At 39.2% G+C, this 20,200-nt stretch overlaps 2 protein-coding genes across 2 annotated transcripts in view; both read left to right on the plus strand.

Annotated features, from left to right (window-relative positions):
- Positions 1 to 736: 736 nt before the first annotated feature.
- LOC129778502 (inositol-trisphosphate 3-kinase A) overlaps positions 737 to 20,200 on the plus strand; it is a 511,575-nt gene continuing 492,111 nt past the window's right edge. The window contains exons 1-2 of the mRNA XM_055785428.1: positions 737 to 1,357; positions 17,357 to 18,122. The gene's annotated coding sequence lies outside the window, so the exon portion shown is untranslated. The remainder of the gene's footprint in view (positions 1,358 to 17,356; positions 18,123 to 20,200) is intronic.
- LOC129774427 (protein fem-1 homolog C-like) lies at positions 13,556 to 14,398 on the plus strand. The gene has a single exon (XM_055778164.1). It carries the CDS (start codon positions 13,556 to 13,558, stop codon positions 14,396 to 14,398), a length of 843 nt encoding a protein of 280 aa, XP_055634139.1.

Raw genomic sequence — 20,200 nt, forward strand, 5'->3', positions numbered from 1 at the left:
TTTATCATCAAATTTCTAATATGGCAGAATAGTGCAATGAATTTAAGCTTCATATATAAAGATTTTTTCTTTTATTAGAAAATGGCAACATGATCTTATTTAGGATTACAAAATAGAATTTCTCCTTTAATAGAACAATTAAATTTTTTTCATGATCATACTATAAAATAGTTTGTTATTATAATTACAAACATTATTTGCTTATATTATAATTATATTATTTTTTAATAAATTTACCAATCGATATCTTCTTCATGGCCAAACAATTGAAATTATTTGAACGATTCTACCTGCAATTATTCTTATATTTATCGCCTTTCCCTCTCTTCGCCTTTTATATTTAATAGATGAAATTAATAACCCTTTAATTACTCTAAAAACTATTGGACATCAATGATATTGAAGATATGAATATTCAAATTTTACTAATTTAGAATTTGATTCATATATAACTCCTACCAATGAACTTAATATAAATGGATTCCGTTTATTAGATGTAGATAATCGAATTATTTTACCTTTTAACCTTTTAACTCTTCAAGACACATGTACGCGAAACAATTCATTCTGAACCACGTGCTTGGGCTAACAACAACTCTAAGCGCCAACCACTTCTCTTTTCATCAATGAGAATGAGTTCCCAGCGTGCAGACCGCTCACAATCCGGTACGATCGCTTCGCAACCTAATACCGCCAATGGTGGTTGCACGAGTACCAGTTGATCGCCCGTCCTCGATCGAAGTAGTCGTCGTGTGCATTTATCGCGTCGCCGCGCCGCGTTAAGCGTCCCATCCGCTTGCGTGTTTGTTCGTCTCCGTTCAAATCCACCGCAAAATAATCGTAAACAAAAGCTCTTCTTCGGTTAGTAATCAGACAGTGAAGTGACCGACCTACTTCTTCTTCTTTCTTTGTTTTTAAGAGGCTTTAAACTTTGCAGTTCATTCGCCTCTAAACGACCTACTTCGATCTGAACGCGGTTCAGTTCGTGTTGACCGCAAACATCGGATCGCGTGTGGCCAAATCGTGCGCCGTGTTTTCTTCCCGCGTTCACGTGTGTGCATTTTGATTGATTGCACTGCAACTCAGTGCTAAGTAGCAAGCACATGTATTATGACGCTGATTTCGCCACTTGCTACAAATCACGTCTGATCCAATATAATGATGATGCTGCAGTTGCTGCCCTGTGGTTGCTAAATAACCCATATGGTTGCTGAAGTTGCCGAAGAAAGTGTGACGCGGTGAAAAATAGTGCGCCTCGTGAAACAGTTTTCGTTTTCCGTTTAGCGTTGGTATCCAATGCTGTTTTTTTTTCATTGATATTGGCACGGAAATCGCGCAGCAATACTGGGGAGAAAAGGTGGGTTTGATGCCTCCGTTGTTTTGCGCAAAGCAATGTTTTAGCATTCGAGTTCCAAACAGGTTACGATTGCTGTGACCTTTCTCAACCGACAAGAGACAGATTAAGGTGTTATTAATGCAGCGAATCAATCTTACTGCTCAGCATTTTTGTTCGTGACCTTTCCTTTCACCCGACTAAGGGAAGTTGAGCTGTTGCTTGTTGACCATTTGGTGGCTTCACTGGATCCGAATTATTCCGATTGTTTTGCTCATCCGCTTCAGTTGTGTTGCTTTCGAGGAATTTAGTTTTGGATGATTGTTTATGACTCAATGAGCTTTAGTTATAGTAAATTCTTTTAAAACCTTCCGCAACATTTTCTTCAAGATACCTATGGTACGACGCCTAACATTTCGGAAAACACAAGATCGTTTGGAATAGTAATACCGTTTTTACCGAATATTCCGAACAGATTCAAATTTCGAACACTAAATTTACTGAACATCAATGTTATAAATAATTGAATAAACAAATCCTCGATATTCTTCAGGGTATACCCTTTCGTATAACAACATTAGCTATTAAAACAACTTTGATGTTCAGTAAATTTTATTTTTTAAATTAAGTGTTCGGAATTTGAGTCAACATAGCACTTTAGGGCGATCGAGTGACATCAGAACTATGAACTCCTGAATAAAGTGTATCTTACAAAAAAATTACAGTCACAAAGATTATTCAATTTTTGAGCATTCTGAAATTGTTTAGATCGTTTTGAAATGCGACACCCACGTTTGGCGAATGTAGCGTCTTCAGTCGCCAGTCGCCAGTCGCCAATTTCGTTTCAGATAATTTTGAGACGACGTAGTGTCGAGTTTTCCAGCATACATGAATAAAAAAAACATTGTGTGCGTTTACTTACAAAATCCATCAGCGTCGATATGTGAACGAGCATAACTTTCCCAAGAGGACAGTATGGCGAGCCACCAAAACCACACGGATACCCTTACGACGGTCGCAAACCAAGCATCCAAGTGGAACCGTTTATCGTTAACTGCGGTTGAAGATTATCTGACATATTAAGGCTAATCCCAACATCTCAGATTTCGATTCGGCGAAAAAAAAATGGACGCTGATAGTGCTGTACTGTGCGGCGAATTTGTCTTCGAAAAGGTTACAAGTCGGTCTGAACAAGTAAACAAACCTATCAGATCCTCAAACAGAAAAAAGTGACCAGAAACCGCGTCCATAGGCCGTACAGATGCTGACAAAATTCAAAGGATGTTTCGCAATGGAAGCCGACTTGAAACAAATCTCGGGATAACATTTTACCTCAGCTTCTGCCAGATGCAAGGCCCGTGTCAAATTTAAATTTTTGTTTGCAGATAAGTTGGCAAAACGCTCATGATTTGGCGAGGGATATGTAAAGTTTAGATCATTTACAAATTGGACACTTCATTTTGGCGATAGTGGTGCTCCCAGTGGTCGAATATGCAAGCTTTTGACAGTGTTTTGTTGTTTGTAAACAGTTCTGCTTAATTTTTTTCGCAGTTTAAAACTAACGTGGTTTCGGGTTGCTCATCATGCAGGAGGACAAATGAAAAATTGTTCTGCACAGTCATCTTGAACAAATCTAGAAAAAAAATGCTGATTTAAAAAAAAAGTGGGTTATATCTGTGCTATAACCGCAAGATCGTAGGACTACCGCTGACTCTGTAATAATTGGTTCAACACGTTCGTCGTCCAACACGACGTTTTTGAGCTTCTTGCGGGGCCCAACTTGCGGATAAACTTTTCTTGGAGACGTCTGCGAAGCGAAACCCCTCCTATTTTGGACGTTTATTCGCAATCGGAAGCACTCAAATCGATTCCCAGCCGAGATGACTTTCAACGGTAATAGTGCTGATTCCCCGGTAGGAATAGCAAATCTGTTCGCAGATCATTTCGAAACGGTACACAGCACCATTTCACCAGCATTCTCGCCTGACAGTCTCAGGAATTGTCCAGTTTTCGATTTGAATTTACCGCTGTTTGAAATATCACAGCACGATGTCTCGTCTGCCTTGAGTAAATTGGACGTGTCTAAAGGTTCTGGAACTGATAAACTTCCGCCACTGTTCCTGAAAGAATGCGCCACGTCTCTGCAGATACCATTGACAATAATTTTCAATAAGTCGCTACGTCACAGCACTTTTCCACATCAGTGGAAAACAGCTTCAATATGTCCGATCTTCAAATCAAATTCCAATCACGCCGTTGAATATTACCGAGGCATTTTCATTCTATGTTGCGTGGCAAAAGTATTCGAAAGACTAGTTCATAAAATTTTATATACCGCATGTCAACCGATGATATCTGAATATCAACATGGCTTCGTCAGTAAACGATCGACAACGACTAATCTGATGACGTTCACTAACTTTTTATCAACGGAAATAGAGCTCAGACACCAGGTAGACCCAATTTACTTCGATTTTTCGAAAGCTTCCCCACGAACTTAGGTTCCCCAAAACGAAGCTTAGTCACCTAGGTTTTCCGTATTGGATGTGTGAGTGGTTGCGTTCCTACCTATCTGGGCGGTGGGCGTATGCAAACATCAATGGCTCTCACTCTCGATATTTTCCTATGACATCAGGGGTGCCACAAGGAAGTGTTATTGGGCCGCTTATCCTCGTTTTGTTCATAAACGACCTGAGCTTTCGACTGAGTGCTGGAAAACTTCTCTATGTCGACGAACTGAAAATTTATAGATCAATAACATCTCATCTTGACTGTTGCGCGCTTCAGGCTGACGTAGAGGAGCTACGGCGGTGGTGTGAGGATAACGGAATGGAATTGAACATCAAAAAATGCAAAACAGTGTCGTTCACCCGCCGGCAGTCTCGAATTGAATTCCGTTATTCAGTCGGGCCCGAAACACTAGAGCGTGTTGATTCCATTCGTGACCTTGGAGTCGTCCTCGATAACAAGCGTTTGCTGCCCTTGGATTTGTTTGTCGGTGCACAAATAACTTCAGAGATATTTACGCAATCAAATCGCTATACTGCTCCTTAGTACGTAGCATTTTGGAGTATGCTGCCTGTGTGTGGTTTCCGTTTCACAGCACCCAAATCACACGAATGGAGATAGTACAGCGCAGTTTCATTAGATATGCACTCCGACAACTCCCTTGGATAGATCCAGCCCATCTCCCCGACTACACGAGCCGCTGCAGACTGATCGTGTTGGGATCGTTAGCTTCTAGGCGCGCCAACCTTCAAAAAATATTTGTGTTTGATCTGTTAAATGGAAATGTTGACTGTCCATCCTTATTATATTATGTATCACTTTATGTACCATTCCGACAACTACGTGAGCGAGATTTGTTGTTTATCAATCGCCATAGGACTTCCTACGGATTCCATAACCCCTTAGAGAATTATTTCCGTGAATTCAATAGTGCTTGTGCCGTGTTCGATTTTAACGTGTCCAAAACTGTCTTTAAAAATAGGATTAGGAATTTAATATAAGGATTCAGTCTGTGGAATTATAAACAATTCGTAACGGTGATGAATAAATAAAAAATTAAAATCAAACTTAGTTTGTAGACACCTTTCACATTAGCTAGCAATATTTGTTATAGTTTGAAGACGATTTGACACCAATAACACATGCCAAAGTCATATTATATGGGTTTCGCAAAAAACTGCAGTACAAACCATCCGCACTATAAATTAATGAGAATATACTCATTTCCAGCGCCTACATACCGCTTCAATTCCCGTTTCTCGATATATTATAGCTCAACTCATTGTTCTTCAAGATAGCAAACGGCTTTTACTATAAAAATTCAAAATAGTACACTTTTCATCATTAGAAAAAAAGGTGAAAAATCGAACTTTTTTTTTGCTTGGAGGTAAAGTGGTCACCTAATGGGGGCAAAGTGGTCACCTGCACATATCAAGCTAAATGGGATAGATTTATGCGTTTTTTTCGTCCAAATTTGTTCAAATCACATTTGATATAGTAGGTACATGTATGAAATAAGCTTGGCCTATTCACCTAAAGTCTCAATTTGAATTTTCTCTTGCATACAAAAACGTAGTAAGAATCATATAACGTTCCGCATAATGAGGTTTGGTTTAGTTGGAGTGGCATATTTATCCAGGCTCAAAGCCACAAAAGAATCATCTTCAAGGGCAGAATGTGATGAGGTATATCAGCTTTAGTAAACAGAACATTGTAAGTTGTTATTCACCTATGACCACTTTGCCCCCAAACATCAAAATAATTTCTATGCTAATTATTCGCTGAGATTAAGCAAAATATCTGTTCACCTCTCCTAGAATATGTGAACTGACGTTCAAACTGATGATTTGTCCAATATATCAGATTGAATAAACTAAATTTCACGAGAAATTCCTTAGATACCATGCGCACAGAGCTACGGCCGAATGGCTATCGAGAGAGTAATTTCTATTTTTATTTGTATTTTGACATGCGACAGCTCTACTGAAGTACAGGGTGACTCAAAAGTCATTAAATTCTTCAAACATAAGGTGACTATCAATACGGCATCTATAGTCAATAGTTATACTACCAAACAAGCAGGTCACCAATTTGCCCCCACTACCCCTACAGTTTTGAGTTTTTCAACAGCCGGTTTTCAAAGCAATTTTTGAACTATTCAAACATGTTTTCGTGTCAATTATTAACAATAATATAATCCTTGAATATTTTGTCTTTCGAATAAAGTGATTATCATATCACCCCGTTCAGCCGGCAAAGAGTTATTAACGTTCAAAACCTTGCACTCAAAGCGTCACGTTCGCGTTTTCGAAACTTTAAACTTACACTCCGATACAGAAAAGAAAGACGTAGTCCTACATAAAAAATAAACGTAGTCCTACATAAAATATAAATATTTTCAGTACTAAATGAGAGACGAATTTCGTTAAACTTTAGAGATAGATATTTTACCACATTTCTTTCTCTCTGAAAAAGAATTTTCGGTGAAAAGGAAGAGACGAACATCTCAACATTGCACAACTCATCGAAAACTGAATTGATTGACTGAATACTTATCTCACAGCCAAGCGATAATTTCGATCTGTGCCCAGAATAAACATTCCTGTACCTATGCTAAAATGGCCAACAGTTTTTCATGCAGAAACAGCTGCAATATAGAATGTGTAAATATCTGACTCGAAAGTTCTGATGTTATTTATTATTTTGGGACAGCGATATTTGGTTGCACTTGACATGCATTGAAATTTATGATGTGTGGGAAAGGAAAGATGTGTTAAACAGGATAATGTGTTATCACGTTACAAAGTAAATATTTATCATGTCTATATTTGCTTTCGAGTCAGATATTCATCTTCTCACACAATCAAGCGGCATTAAAATCCCTTAAAGTTTTCAAGTGCTCTTCAAAAATTGTTTTATCACGGCAACTAAGTCAGACAAGTTCGGCAAAATTATAGGGGAAATGGGGGGAATATGCTCACCCTAAGGAACATGTCCATTTCCTGTGTCCACATACCACTAAAATTCCCGTTCTTCAAAGAATATTGTAGCTCAACTTATTGTAGTTCAAGATAGTAAGCGGTTTTTATTATGAAAATTGAAAATAGTACATTTTTCATTATTATAAAAAAGGTTGAAAAATCGAACATTTTTTTAGTGAGGAGGTAAAGTGGCCACCTGTGTGTGTGTGTTAGAAGAGATAGATTTAAACAACAGCGTGTTTTCTTGATTAAATTTGTTTAAATCATTATTGAAATACTAGGTACATGTATGAAATGAGCTAGGCCTATTTACCTAGAATCGTAATTGAAATTTTCTCATACGTACAAAAATGTAGTAGGAAACACATTTTTCAAAATGAGGCTTGATTTTGGATGGGGTGGCATATTTTTCCTGGGTTAAAACCATAGAAGAACTCTTTAGGAGCAGAAGGTGATAAGGTATATAAAACAGAACATGGTCAGTAGTAATCCTCCAATGACCACTTTGCCCCCAAACAACGAAATGCGAAATATGCGAAATAATCGCTGTAATTGAACAAAATATCTGTTCACCTCCCCTAGAATATGTGAACAGTCGTCCAAACTGTTGGTTTGTCGCAAGTATCAGGTCAAATGAAGTAAATTTCACTAGAAATTCCTTAAATTCGTAACGCACAAAACTACGGCCGAATGGCTTCCGAGAGAGCGTTTTTTGTTTTTATATATTTCTTGACATGCGACAGATCCACTGTAGTACAGGATGACTCAAAAGTCATAAAATTCTTCAAACATAAGATGACTATCAATACGGTGTCAATAGTCAATAGTTATAATACCAAACAAGCAGGTGACCACTTTACCTCACGTGACCACATCACCCCCACTACCCCTACTGGATTCCTTTCGATTGAGGTATAGAGGGAAATGAACTAGCAGACGAACTTGCAAATCACAGCTCAAGCTCTCCCTTCACTGGTCCAGAATCGTCCTGTGGATATTCTGATTGTGTGCTGAAGAGTGAGCTAAGGAAATGGAAAGACCTCAGCACATTGACTGGTCTTATAGCAGGACGCTGTCTGAGCGAATAACATTTTTGAAACATAGCTTTCATAGAAGATAATATATATCGCATTTGTAATGCCGAGTGCGAAACCTCTGAACATTTGCTTTGCGATTGTGGAGCTCTAACATGAAGTAGACTTCAACATATGATTAAGTCCACTCTAGAGCACAAGGAGGTTCGGTTTGTGTCGCCGGTTTGGCTTCGAAGTTGGGTGATCGATTGTGGCGGCGCCCCGAAAATGCCCTGTTGGCAGGGTAGGACTCTAAAATACCTTGCAATCTCACTGTCTTTCGGGCCAAGGAAATACACCAATAAATTAGTGCTTAAACCACTAAGAATACGATCGCCCCTAACTGGAGCTGATCTTGGAACAGGAGTAAGAGCCAGCGGCCAATGGTTGGAAGGCGATGTGCAAGAGCCACCCGGGTTCAGCTCGAAACCATCAACATCACCAAAGAAACGCTGCGTCTACTAAACGTGGGTATCACGTGGCGACTGGTAATGTGGACATTAGACATGAATAGATCCGCGCCAATTTCATCTACACTGCTTTGGGAACGGACTATAACGGTCGTAACCCTCGTACACCCTCGACCATATAAGTGACAATAAGCCCAACTACAGGGAAAGTTGTCCAGATATCAGCGATGCATTGGTCTTTTGGGACGATGTTTTGAAGACTCCAGTATAACATCGCGATGGGTAAATGTGGTTAAGACGAGGAGAGTTGTGGTGAAATTTAAGAGATGCCAGTTATCATCTTCGGAGAGAACGATGTCCGCAAAGCCTCGCGGTACCACACAACCTTCCTGAATTAGCAACCCGTAAGGTTAAATTCCTCCTACCGGAAGACAGCAACACATTGAACCCATAATTAAAATTACATACCCATCGAGTCTGTATAAACGCAGCTACGCAGCATCATAACCTCCAAAATTTAAGCATACTGCGAACAACTCAACATCCTCACAGATGAGCAGAGGGATGCAAGAAAAATCCGCATGTCTGCAGCGATCAGGTTATCATCGACGCAGCCATAGTCAGATTATATAATCATCGGAACCACTGCATGACCTATATCGTCTCTAGAAAGGCTTATGACACTATACCTCACTCGTTTTTCGTCCGTCTACAAAGTTGAGGTTCCTACAACATGTGATGAGGCGTTGGAGCACGTTTCTACACCTTACTGATGGGAAAAATGTGTTGCTGTATAAAACGCAGACGATAAAGGGGGGGATATTCCAAGCTGACTTTTTCAGCCCGGTCTGGTATTGCCTGGCACTCAACTCCCTCAATTTGACGCTCAAGAGAAACAGTCATGGCCAGAGATGACAACCTTCCTGATTTTTCAGGATTTCCCAGACTTTTTGACACGTTCCCTGATATCCTGACAAACACTTAATTTGCCCTGATTTTTGTAAAATGATCCTGATTTTTCCTGATTTTTCTGGATTTTGTACTTTTTTGTTTATTAGAATGAAAATTATCCGTAATAATAATACGAAGTTTTTCTGGTTGGAAATGAGAATTGTCATAATAGCCAACATAAAATAAGCTTTCCAGTCCGCACTTGCATAATGTTTAATCTCTTTTTGTTTTTATCTACATATTCCGAAGCGCTTCGCTTTATCGAAAATACCCTGTCGACATCTATTAAAGCTTGATGATGGCGTGAAAAAAAAAACTTTATCAGATTAGCACGCCCAAAGGCAGTTTCAAATCGTTATATTTTGAATGAAAATAATTACTTGTTGCTTTCGAATAATTAAAACACGTAGTCCTAGTTCTTACTTTACAACTGTGTCAATGAATTTCCTGATATTGATCTCGAAACTGAACTTATTCATTATTCTCGAAGCCCCATTATGAGTTTCGGTGACCGGAATAAATCGCCACAGTAAACAACTGCAACAGAAACAACCGCTTAGAAAAAGTGTAGTAGGCTAGAAATATTTGGCGCGGGAAAAACATCATGTGCCTCACATTTCTATTATAAATTTATTCTCTTGTTCTCGTTTTTCGAAATTTATTCTGAGGACAATGTAATGGGGACGAAGTCCCCATTTGGCGAGGATAAGGAATCGAGGCGGCCCATGCCGCCAAGATGACGCAATCCGAGTCCACCGCCGACCCGCCGTCGGAAGCGGCGGTGTCTCGCACGCAAACCTGGGATCCACTGATTGCCCGGTTAGTTTGAAACATAGGATACGATCCTTTAGCAATGTCCGACCGAGCTCTAGCGAGCGTCGGACGGTATACGTCTGCCCGGGGCGTTACGTTTGCCTGGGGCGATACGTTTGCCCGGTTAATTCTTGTTTTGAAATACAATACCGCGCCACAATATTTATAGCCTACTACACATTTTATAAGCGGTGGTTTCTGTTGCAGTCGTTTTCTGTGGCGATTTATTCCGGGAACCATGAGTTTCTACTAATCAAACAGTCGATAAATTCCCACAACTACAACTACAACAAACTAGAGGAACTTCCAGAATTAGTCAATGCGATAGCCGTCGTGTTCCATATCAGAGAAACGCCAAACTTCATGTCTCTTTGTCAACACGACAATTTATGTTGGAGTCTGGTTAGAATGTGCTATCCCACCAGCGAAATATACCGCCGGTCTGATCAATTTTTAGGAAGTTATCTCGGTCACCTCCTCAGGTTTCCTCAAGATAACTTTCCACCGCCGTTATTGGGGTTCTATAAAGCGTAAGCGCAATGAACAACAGAATATATCACCGGGTCGATTAATTTCAGAAAAGTTCTCTCGATTCCCTTCTAAGGTTTTCCAACTCTCTACTTTCGCGATTTGATTTCGACAAAAAATATTAGAATAGTAGAATATATAGCCGGTCTGATCAATTTTACCGGTTTTCCTTCTCAGGATACCTAAATATTAACTCCGCTGCGTGTTGTGATAAATGGAATTTTCTGATTTTCGTCTGGTTCAGTGATTGTTAGTTCGCTTTTACATAATCACATCACTTACCTCAGTGAATCCTGATTTTTACCTCTCCCGTTCCATGATAATCGCTAGGGAACCACGCTATAGAGGCGACCCTTCTGGATTTCGGGCGGCGATTATCATACTAACATTCCTACCCTTTCCCTGGCGACTGTAAGGACGTTGCCGGCGGCGTTATTGACTATTTAAAGTTCGAACTACCGAAACTTGCACAGTGAGAATGTTCTGCTACTCCCAAGCGTCATTCAGTGTGTTCTTTGTGCAATTTCGCTGTTTCAGGTTATCACACATCACTTACTGCTGTTCTATTTTCCAATTTGTTTTGTGTATAGTTGTATTAGTTTGTATGTGTTTTTGTATCAGATGTCGTTTTTGAATCGCATCACTTACCGCAGTGAATCCTGATTTTTCTTAACCATTCCCACTAACAACTATCCCTTCCATGATAAACGCTAGGGAACCACGCTATAGAGGCGACCCTTCTGGCCTTCGGGCGGCGTATATCATACCAACGTTCCTCCCCTACCCCTGGTGACTGTAAGGACGTGGCCAGCGTCGTTATTGACCATTTAAAGCTCGAATCACCGAAAATTGCACAACGAGAACGATTTGCTAGTTCCAAGCGTCATTCTATGTGTTCTTTGTGCAATTTGGTAGGTTCAGGTCAATCACGGAGAGCAACTACGAATTGTACAGTCTACCCAAGCTCAAGCTCAAGACGCTAACGGACGTTAGATCGTTTATTGGGTGCTACTGTTTGTATCTCGAGACAGATAATTTCTGGAATATCACTGCCCCATGTTCTTCTTATCATTTTAGAACATGCCCCTGGGGCTGTATTGGTCTTTCTGATTATTGAAACAGGATATCGCCTAGATATTTTACTGAAGCGGTGCATTTTATTTCCTCTCCCCCTAGATTTAAAGACTTCAGATGATGTATTTTTTCCTATTTGGCGAAAGGAATAATTGTTGTTTTTGAGGGATTTATGCTAAGACCTTTTGTGATACACCAAGATTATGTAAGGTTTAAGGCCATCTGCATTCTGCTCGATATCACGTCGTTGAATTTGCCACGTACCATTATGATTAGATCATCGGCGAAGCCGACGACTTCGAATCGTTTTGCCTCTAAACTTAGCAGAAGGTCGTCAACTATTGTAACTAAAGGAGGGGTGATAGAACACCTCCTTGAGGGCAACCCTTTGTTGCAATCACAGAATTAGACGACCCACCCAACTCCGATGTAATTTGTCTGTGTGAGCATAAAACCCAAGCAACAAGTATTTTCAAGGAAAAAAATACTTAACGATACATCATTTTGATATTGATACCAAAACTTGGTTTGAACAAGTCTGATATAAGAAGTAAAATACCAAAGGACATGATCAAAAATTGCAGAGAAATATGTTTTCCATAAAACAAATTGATAATTTAAATACCAAAGTAAACTTGAGCAGTGTTGTTTTCGTATTGATTGTGCTCAATTCAGTAGTGAAAAAAAATTGTGGAATCCAATCAAAAATTATTCCAGAAATCTAATGCATAGATCTCTGCATAAATGAGTGCACGGAGATGACAGTTTCTCGTGTTTAATGTCAGTTCGTTGCCACATGTCAAAACGTCAAATCGGAAGTACGGTTAGGTTCTTTTATTCTACACTCTTCGTTAGTGCGAAAAAGATAGCAACGAAGATGGTCAAAAGAAACATTACAGAAATGACAAATTTCGAGTTAGAAGAACAGATTGATCACATTTTCGAGCAGTTTTACAACCATCTATCAGAGATTTTTTTAACATGAAATAATAAACACGAGATTTTTCAAGATTTTCCAAAATAAAACCGTATTTTCTAGAGATTCTAGAAAAAAGGATCCTCAAATATTGTTTCACAGTAATGTTCAGTGGGAAACGTCATTCTCTGTTCGAATGGTATGATTAATTAATGGTTCATTTCGCCATTTTATGATCTACATATGAATACTACACGAAGAAGCATTGGAATGGGTACAAAAGGTGTATCAGATAAATCAAAACCGACGGTTTTACAAGGTCCAGTTTTCTTTAAGTATAATCTTCAAGATTTTTGAAAAATACTATTGGCAACCCTGCCTGGTACAGGCGATCGGCATCGTTCGGCATAATGCGGACGCGCCTTTAGGGTCAGTTTACTGGAAGATGGTGTTATCCTCCAGCCCCATTTTCAGCATGAATTCCTCCAGGTTCTCGCACTAAATGTCGATGTAACCATCTGCAGTCATAATACCGTTGACCTGCGCTAAGTTTCCCACCCCAGCCCACGGGAAATAGCCCCATACCATGAGAACTCCAGCGGCCTTTACAAACAGAAGGAAATTATAGCCAGTACATAGCGGTAAGTTTATTCATCCGTTAACACCTTAATATCTACCGCAAAAATATTGTGGTCTGCCAAAGTACTGCCTATATCAAACGAAACTTTGAGGTACAGTATGTTCTCTACCTAGGCGATCATGGGTACACATTCGTAGAGCCAGGGTACATATTTTGAAAGGTTTTTTTTACCCTATAGTGGATATATATTGATACAATCTCTTGAGAACTAACCAGTCATACCAAAGTATCAATCCAATATCATACTAATCATTTCAAAGTGTTGGAAGAGCATTTGTCGAAAGCGAAACACAAGCAGTTATCAACCAATTCATCAACAAATACGAATATGGGACTATCGGTCAGAACAAACACTGAGGAAGAAGTAGCGAAGTCTATGCTGTGGGAGGCGAGGGTGAACAATGGTCACCTTTCCAGGGATCTACGGGACCGAATCGATCGCTTATCCCGGGGCATCCGCAAGGAAATGGTGGATCAAACGGACACTGGCTTAACACCACTGGCCATCGCGTGTATGCGTGGAAACGTTGAAATCGCCAAGTATCTTATAGGGGTTTGCCATGCAGACATGGAACTGTGCAGCGGCGAGTGGTACGAAGGCGTCGTGTCAGATAGTAATTCTGTAGATACCTTTACCCCTCTGGGATGGGCCAGCAAATACTCGAAGATCGAAATCGTTGAATGTCTCTTCAAGCTAGGGGCAAAATTGAATGCTCCTTCCAAATGTGGATCAACGCCGGTGCTGATCGCCTGTGGTACACTGAATCTGGAATTTGTTCGACATCTGGTGGAGAAAGGTGCGGACGTTCGCAAGCCCAACCACAGCGGTAAAACATGTCTTATGGCTTCGATCGGATCGGAGAAACTGTGCAGCTATTTGATCTGGAAGGGAGTTGAAATCAACGAACGAGACAGCTCTGGTAAAACTGCTCTACATTACGCTGTAGAACGTAAAGAATTTAATACGGTCGAACTGTTACTGAACCGTGGAGCTGACCCATTCGCTAAGACGCATGCAGGTGATGATGCTCTGCAGATAGCTTGTGACAAAGGATTACAAGAATATGTGAAATATTTCTTGCAACGGTTCAATTATCCGAAAGAAAGAATGACCGAAATTGTCGAATTGATAGGAGCTAACAAACGAGCCAATAAACCTGCGGGATGTTGAACAAGCTACGAGTAAACAAATTCGTCTTTTTTTTTTTAAATGATTATCCCTTATGCGGAAATATGAGTTTTCCACAGCAATTGGGATTTTTTTACTCAAGTGTAACTTTTGAAAAGGGTGTATCAATTTTAGTAAGAGAAATCTTTGATAATTCATATCTCAAAAACTATGAGTCGTATCAAAATAGTGTCTTAGAAAAAGTTCTAGAGCATTGATGTTAAATTGTTAAAAAAACATACAATGAGAAAAAAAAATTAGTACTCTTTTTTTATTTACAAAAAAAAATAATTGCAATTTCTTAAATATATATTCGTTGGAAAGCTACTGTCATTGCGCGTCTTTTTCAGTATATGTCAAAAAGTTGAAGCGTAAACAACATAGTTTTTTTTGCCACTTCGAATATGTCGAATTTCGTACCACCGAGAGTGTTTTTGCGGGGAGTGTTACTTCATTACTTCGGTGACCGGAATAAATCGCCACAGTAAACAACTGCAACAGAAACAACCGCTTAGAAAAAGTGTAGTAGGCTAGAAATATTTGGCGCGGGAAAAACATCATGTGCCTCACATTTCTATTATAAATTTATTCTCTTGTTCTCGTTTTTCGAAATTTATTCTGAGGACAATGTAATGGGGACGAAGTCCCCATTTGGCGAGGATAAGGAATCGAGGCGGCCCATGCCGCCAAGATGACGCAATCCGAGTCCACCGCCGACCCGCCGTCGGAAGCGGCGGTGTCTCGCACGCAAACCTGGGATCCACTGATTGCCCGGTTAGTTTGAAACATAGGATACGATCCTTTAGCAATGTCCGACCGAGCTCTAGCGAGCGTCGGACGGTATACGTCTGCCCGGGGCGTTACGTTTGCCTGGGGCGATACGTTTGCCCGGTTAATTCTTGTTTTGAAATACAATACCGCGCCACAATATTTATAGCCTACTACACATTTTATAAGCGGTGGTTTCTGTTGCAGTCGTTTTCTGTGGCGATTTATTCCGGGAACCCATTACTTCAATATGAAGAAAAAAGCTGCGGAAAGTCATCGCATTTTGGTGGAAGTTTATGGTGACCATGCTCCAACTGAGCGAACTGAGTCAGACGTGATTTGCACGGTTCAAAAGTGGTAATTTGGACTTGAAAGACGAAGAACGTTCCGAATATTGCGCCTTAAGATAATCACAGGTTAAGGTACCTGCGAAATTCTCTCAAGCATACGAACTTCGACATTTACTGTCCATAATGAAAATATCTTTCTTTTGTATATAAAACAGTTTTCGGCGAGAAAGCAAACATATTCTGAGAGGATAATTTTTTTTAGGGTTTGTGAAAGATGGTGAAAGATCGTGGAACAAAACTGTGCACATAAATTTTAATAAATGTATGTCTGCCTATGAAAACCATGCGCTTGTGTTTCCAAAAATCGGCTCGAAATTTCCGGACAACACAATATGAGCATCCTAATTTTTCCTGATTTTTATTTTCATTCTCCCTGATTTTTGAAAATAATAGTTGGCAACCCTGGTCATGGCAAAGAACAGCTTACTGAATCCGGTGACTACGAGGTCTATGACGGCGAATTCATAAGCGACATGGTTCCTGGTGAATGAAATAAATATCTTGGGTTTCTGACAACTCACTGGGATTCGCCACTCCGACATCGAGACTGAGCTGAGAGACATGCTTTTTAGTCGAGTAATCTGTGTCCTTAGAACTTTCCTGAAAGTAGGGTACAAGGCAGGGTTATGGAGTCGAACTCGGAGTAGAGGAGTTGGAGTCGAAGTCGGTAGGAATTTCATTGTACCAAGAGTCGGGGTTGGAGTCGGAACAAAATTTACCGACTCCGACTACCATTAAAGTGACCTTATAAAACCAACATATTTAGCTCATTAACTAAAATTTTATTTTATGATAAGGAAACTTTGATGTTAATTTTGTTTATTACCATCATGGTTAATAATGCGAACTAAATGTAAACTTACTTTGCAAAAACACCTGCAAAACCAGATAATGTCATAATTCAGCTTACGGACAATGGCAGGAAATGAGACCAATCAATTTGGAGACATTTTTCCATTTTCCAACACGCTCCTAGGCGAAGGTAAAAGAAAAAAAATTAAAAGCAACATCGAGATTCAACCAGAGTCGACGCGATTATTAAACCTGCATTCTGTTAACCGAGGTATGAATAAGCTGATGAACTCGCAAGACGTGGCTCAAGCTCACCCTTCACTGGTCCAGAACCATTCTGTGGAATTTCTGAATGTGTGTTGAGGAGTAAGCTGAAGAAATGGGAAGACTGGGAAGTGACGGCCAACTGGATGGCTGTACAACTTAGCCAGTCAAAAAAAATTATCATTCCGAGTATTAAAATTACTCAACAGTTGTTGAGTATTTATAAGAAAGACTTCAGCACATTGACTGGTTTTATAAAAGGACACTGTCCGAGTAAATACCATCTCAAAAACATGGGTTGAATGCAAGATGATATTTCTCGCTTTTGTAGTGCCGAAAGCGAAATCTCGGAACATTTGAACATTGTAACTGCGGAGCTCTAACAAGACGCAGACTTCAACACTTTGAAAAAGGCTATTCAGGAGCCCAAAGAAGAATGGTCTGTGTCGCCGATCAGGACTATAAATTTCATCAAACAGATAATTCCTGATCCTGTCTTCCTATCTCGCTATAGCCTTCAGTCAGTCACATCTATCTTTTCATCGGCCAACGTCTTACGGCCAACCGCCGTAAGTCCGGAACGTAGGATTTAAGTAATATTAATTTAGTTGAGTTGCCTTTCGTAATTGCCATCCGAAATTAGAACATTTTTTAATGTTTTAGTTTACGTTAGTTTACGTTAGTTTACGTTAGTTTACGTTAAATCCACATTCTGTTCTCAAACATTTGCCACATAGCACAAATAAACCATTCTAAGCGAAGGAATTTTGGATTATTTTCGTTCTAGGTTATCTGATCTGACCTGACGGCTCACATTTGCATGCGTTCACCTGTAAAACGAGACCGTGTTAGATTGTAAGAGTCGCTGCTGCCGCCGCCGCCGGATCTTGTAACGTTGGAGATCCGCTACGAACGAGGATGAAGGCGCGTTTGGATAGGAGTCTATCGAGTTAAAACCAACTCCACACCGGAGCTGCAGCGTGAGCCTATTGATTGAATTACCCAACACACACATACGAGTGGCGTCGTTCCGAGTGATCGCGACCTTCGAGTACGGGACGTGAAGAATCTGAACTTGCTATGAATAGTGAATGATAAAGTGCCGTGACCGACTATCGGAAAGGTGGTGTCAAAAAGGGCATGTCTGTGTGCTAAGGTGCGATATCGATTTTTATTCTATTCTCGGCTTAGCTGAAGGAAGGGGAAAGGGAAGGAGCGGAAGTGAAGTGGGCACCCGGAGTCTCGGGGAAGGTCAGAAAGATCGTCGTTGTGGTAGCGGCTGGTGGTAGCGTAATGCGCGATTGACGTATGCTTCACGTTGAGAGTGAGTGGAAAAGCTTCGCAACGGGAAATAGTTCAACGAAGAATTGTAGAAAGTGTATCGAGTGTGTTAATTATTCTTGTGTAAACAGGGTTTGCTTTTTGTTTGCCCGATGCCGATGTGATGATGTAAATTGTGTAATTTGATGATGCAGTGAAAAAGTAATTTCTGTGTAGGGTAAAGTGTGCGTAAATGCGTAAAATTCGGTTCCAGTAATCATTCAGCGGAGAAGGTAAAAACAGCCTTTTCCATTCCACACAGTTATTGTTCACAATTGATTCATCTTTTATCATCCTATCACAAAATTTGAATTAGCAATCATCTTCTTTTAATCATATGTTAGGAAAACACCAACATTTAATGAAGAATTATTTTATATAATATTCTAAGCTTCATTATTCATGGAGTAGACGCTCATTTTTATCAGAACTTAGATATAGAATTTAAGCGAATGCGGGTTCGACAGTGTTCTGTCATTATGTCACTGAATTTCTAGATTTCACAACTCACAACTCATTGAATATGTTTTTGATGAAAAAAAGATCTGCATTTAGTTTCAGTTATCAATTTCTAGCACTTTATCCATAAAAATGCGTCAATATTTACCTGTTAATCGGTGAGTTTAAAAGTTGTTCAAAAGTCGCACAAACACTGATGTTGAGCTTTTCGTTAGATAAACGGTGATAACTGGGGCTGACAGTTACAAAATGAGGAAATATTGAAAATATTGTTTGTTTTCAGATGTTTTACGATATGTGACAATTTTCTAGTCTAATTTCTGACTGATTCTTTTTATACAATAAATATCTTTAGGAGCGGGGACTGACACAGATATTGTGCCAATGCTCTTGGTCATGAAAAATGAAAATTGTCTCAGTTGTTTCGTAATATTTTTCCTTTCTTGCTATAATATTGAAGTGCTTAAATTCCAAGTTTGGGCGCAATATCATGAAATTTCATTTTTATGACTTTTTAAAGACTGGGATACTGACGTTTTTTTGACAACTTTTGAAAAGAAAGTACATTACTTTGAAACGCTACGCAGCTTCAATAATAGTTTGGATTTTTTGGGGTCAAAGGAAAAGTAGTTCGGAAAACAAAACAAATCTCCTTCATTAGTTATTGTAAAACTTAATCTTGATATTAGGCTCGACAAAAAAAAATAAAAAATTGGTTTTTCTAGAAAACCAGCTTACTAGTAGTATTGCCGCTGTTTGTCACGGTTGTAACTACCTAAAAAATTTAGGTAAAAACACAAGCTTTCAAATGAACACTGTCCGATTAGCGTAAACTGACGTTTTAGTGAGAAAAGTGATAGCAATGTTTTTTTTACTTAATTTTTTTATATTTTTACTATATTTTAAATTTTATCTAGGATTTAATTGAATCCAAACCATAATAATCCATTGATGAAAATGTTCGTATCACAGTAGTATGTTGAAGATCAAATACAAATTTGGTAAATATCACAAAATTTATCATTAAAAGTTGAAAAAAAGAATATTAAATTATGTAAATGCGTCAATTCTTTAACAAATACAACTTCTGCGTAACGCTTGTAAAATTACAATATCGGAGTTTCACATGGTTGGATACCTTGCTTTGAATGCATTATCATTCATATTTCATATTGGCTGGGATTCAAGCGATGGAAAAATTCTGGGTTCGAAACACATGCCAAACCACCCCAAAAAAAATCAGATATGAAAAAATCGGTATTTCAGTCCCGTAATATCAATCAATGGAATTTAGGAAACATTTATTAGTTTCAAAATTCGAATGAGTCTTATTATTGACAAAAAAAAAAGCCTGAAAGTTCTGGCAACCGCAATGATAACAATTCCAGCCATATGTTTCCTTGCGAATCCCAAAACAAGTTCCGAAATAACTGGCGTAAATTTAGAATTGATTAAACGACTTTGAAATATTCTTGTTACCGCGATAAAGTCCTTTTTCGGATATGGGAATCAGTGTCTACGATTATTTGGGATAAGTTCTAAAAAAATGAGCTTTTATTGCTCCACCTTTTATAAACGAAACGATAATTCGGTGTGATGCGTAGAAGGTTTAATGCGATACTAATGCTATTGCTTGAATCTGTCTATCTTCTAAGTGAGAAAATAAGTGAACATAGATGATGCGACAGCTCTCTTTGGATAGTGGTCGGATGCTGCGACAAAATTCCCTAATTCACGTTAGGCGTGAACAATTCTTATAGGAATTTCATGCTCCTAGCAGATAGATCCAGAAATAGTTAACGATTACTTGACACAGCATAACGTTACGTTGATCTGTACTCTCGATAATATA

The sequence above is a fragment of the Toxorhynchites rutilus genome, chromosome 3 (genome assembly GCF_029784135.1).
Source record: "Toxorhynchites rutilus septentrionalis strain SRP chromosome 3, ASM2978413v1, whole genome shotgun sequence".
NCBI classification, from domain to species: domain Eukaryota; kingdom Metazoa; phylum Arthropoda; class Insecta; order Diptera; family Culicidae; genus Toxorhynchites; species Toxorhynchites rutilus.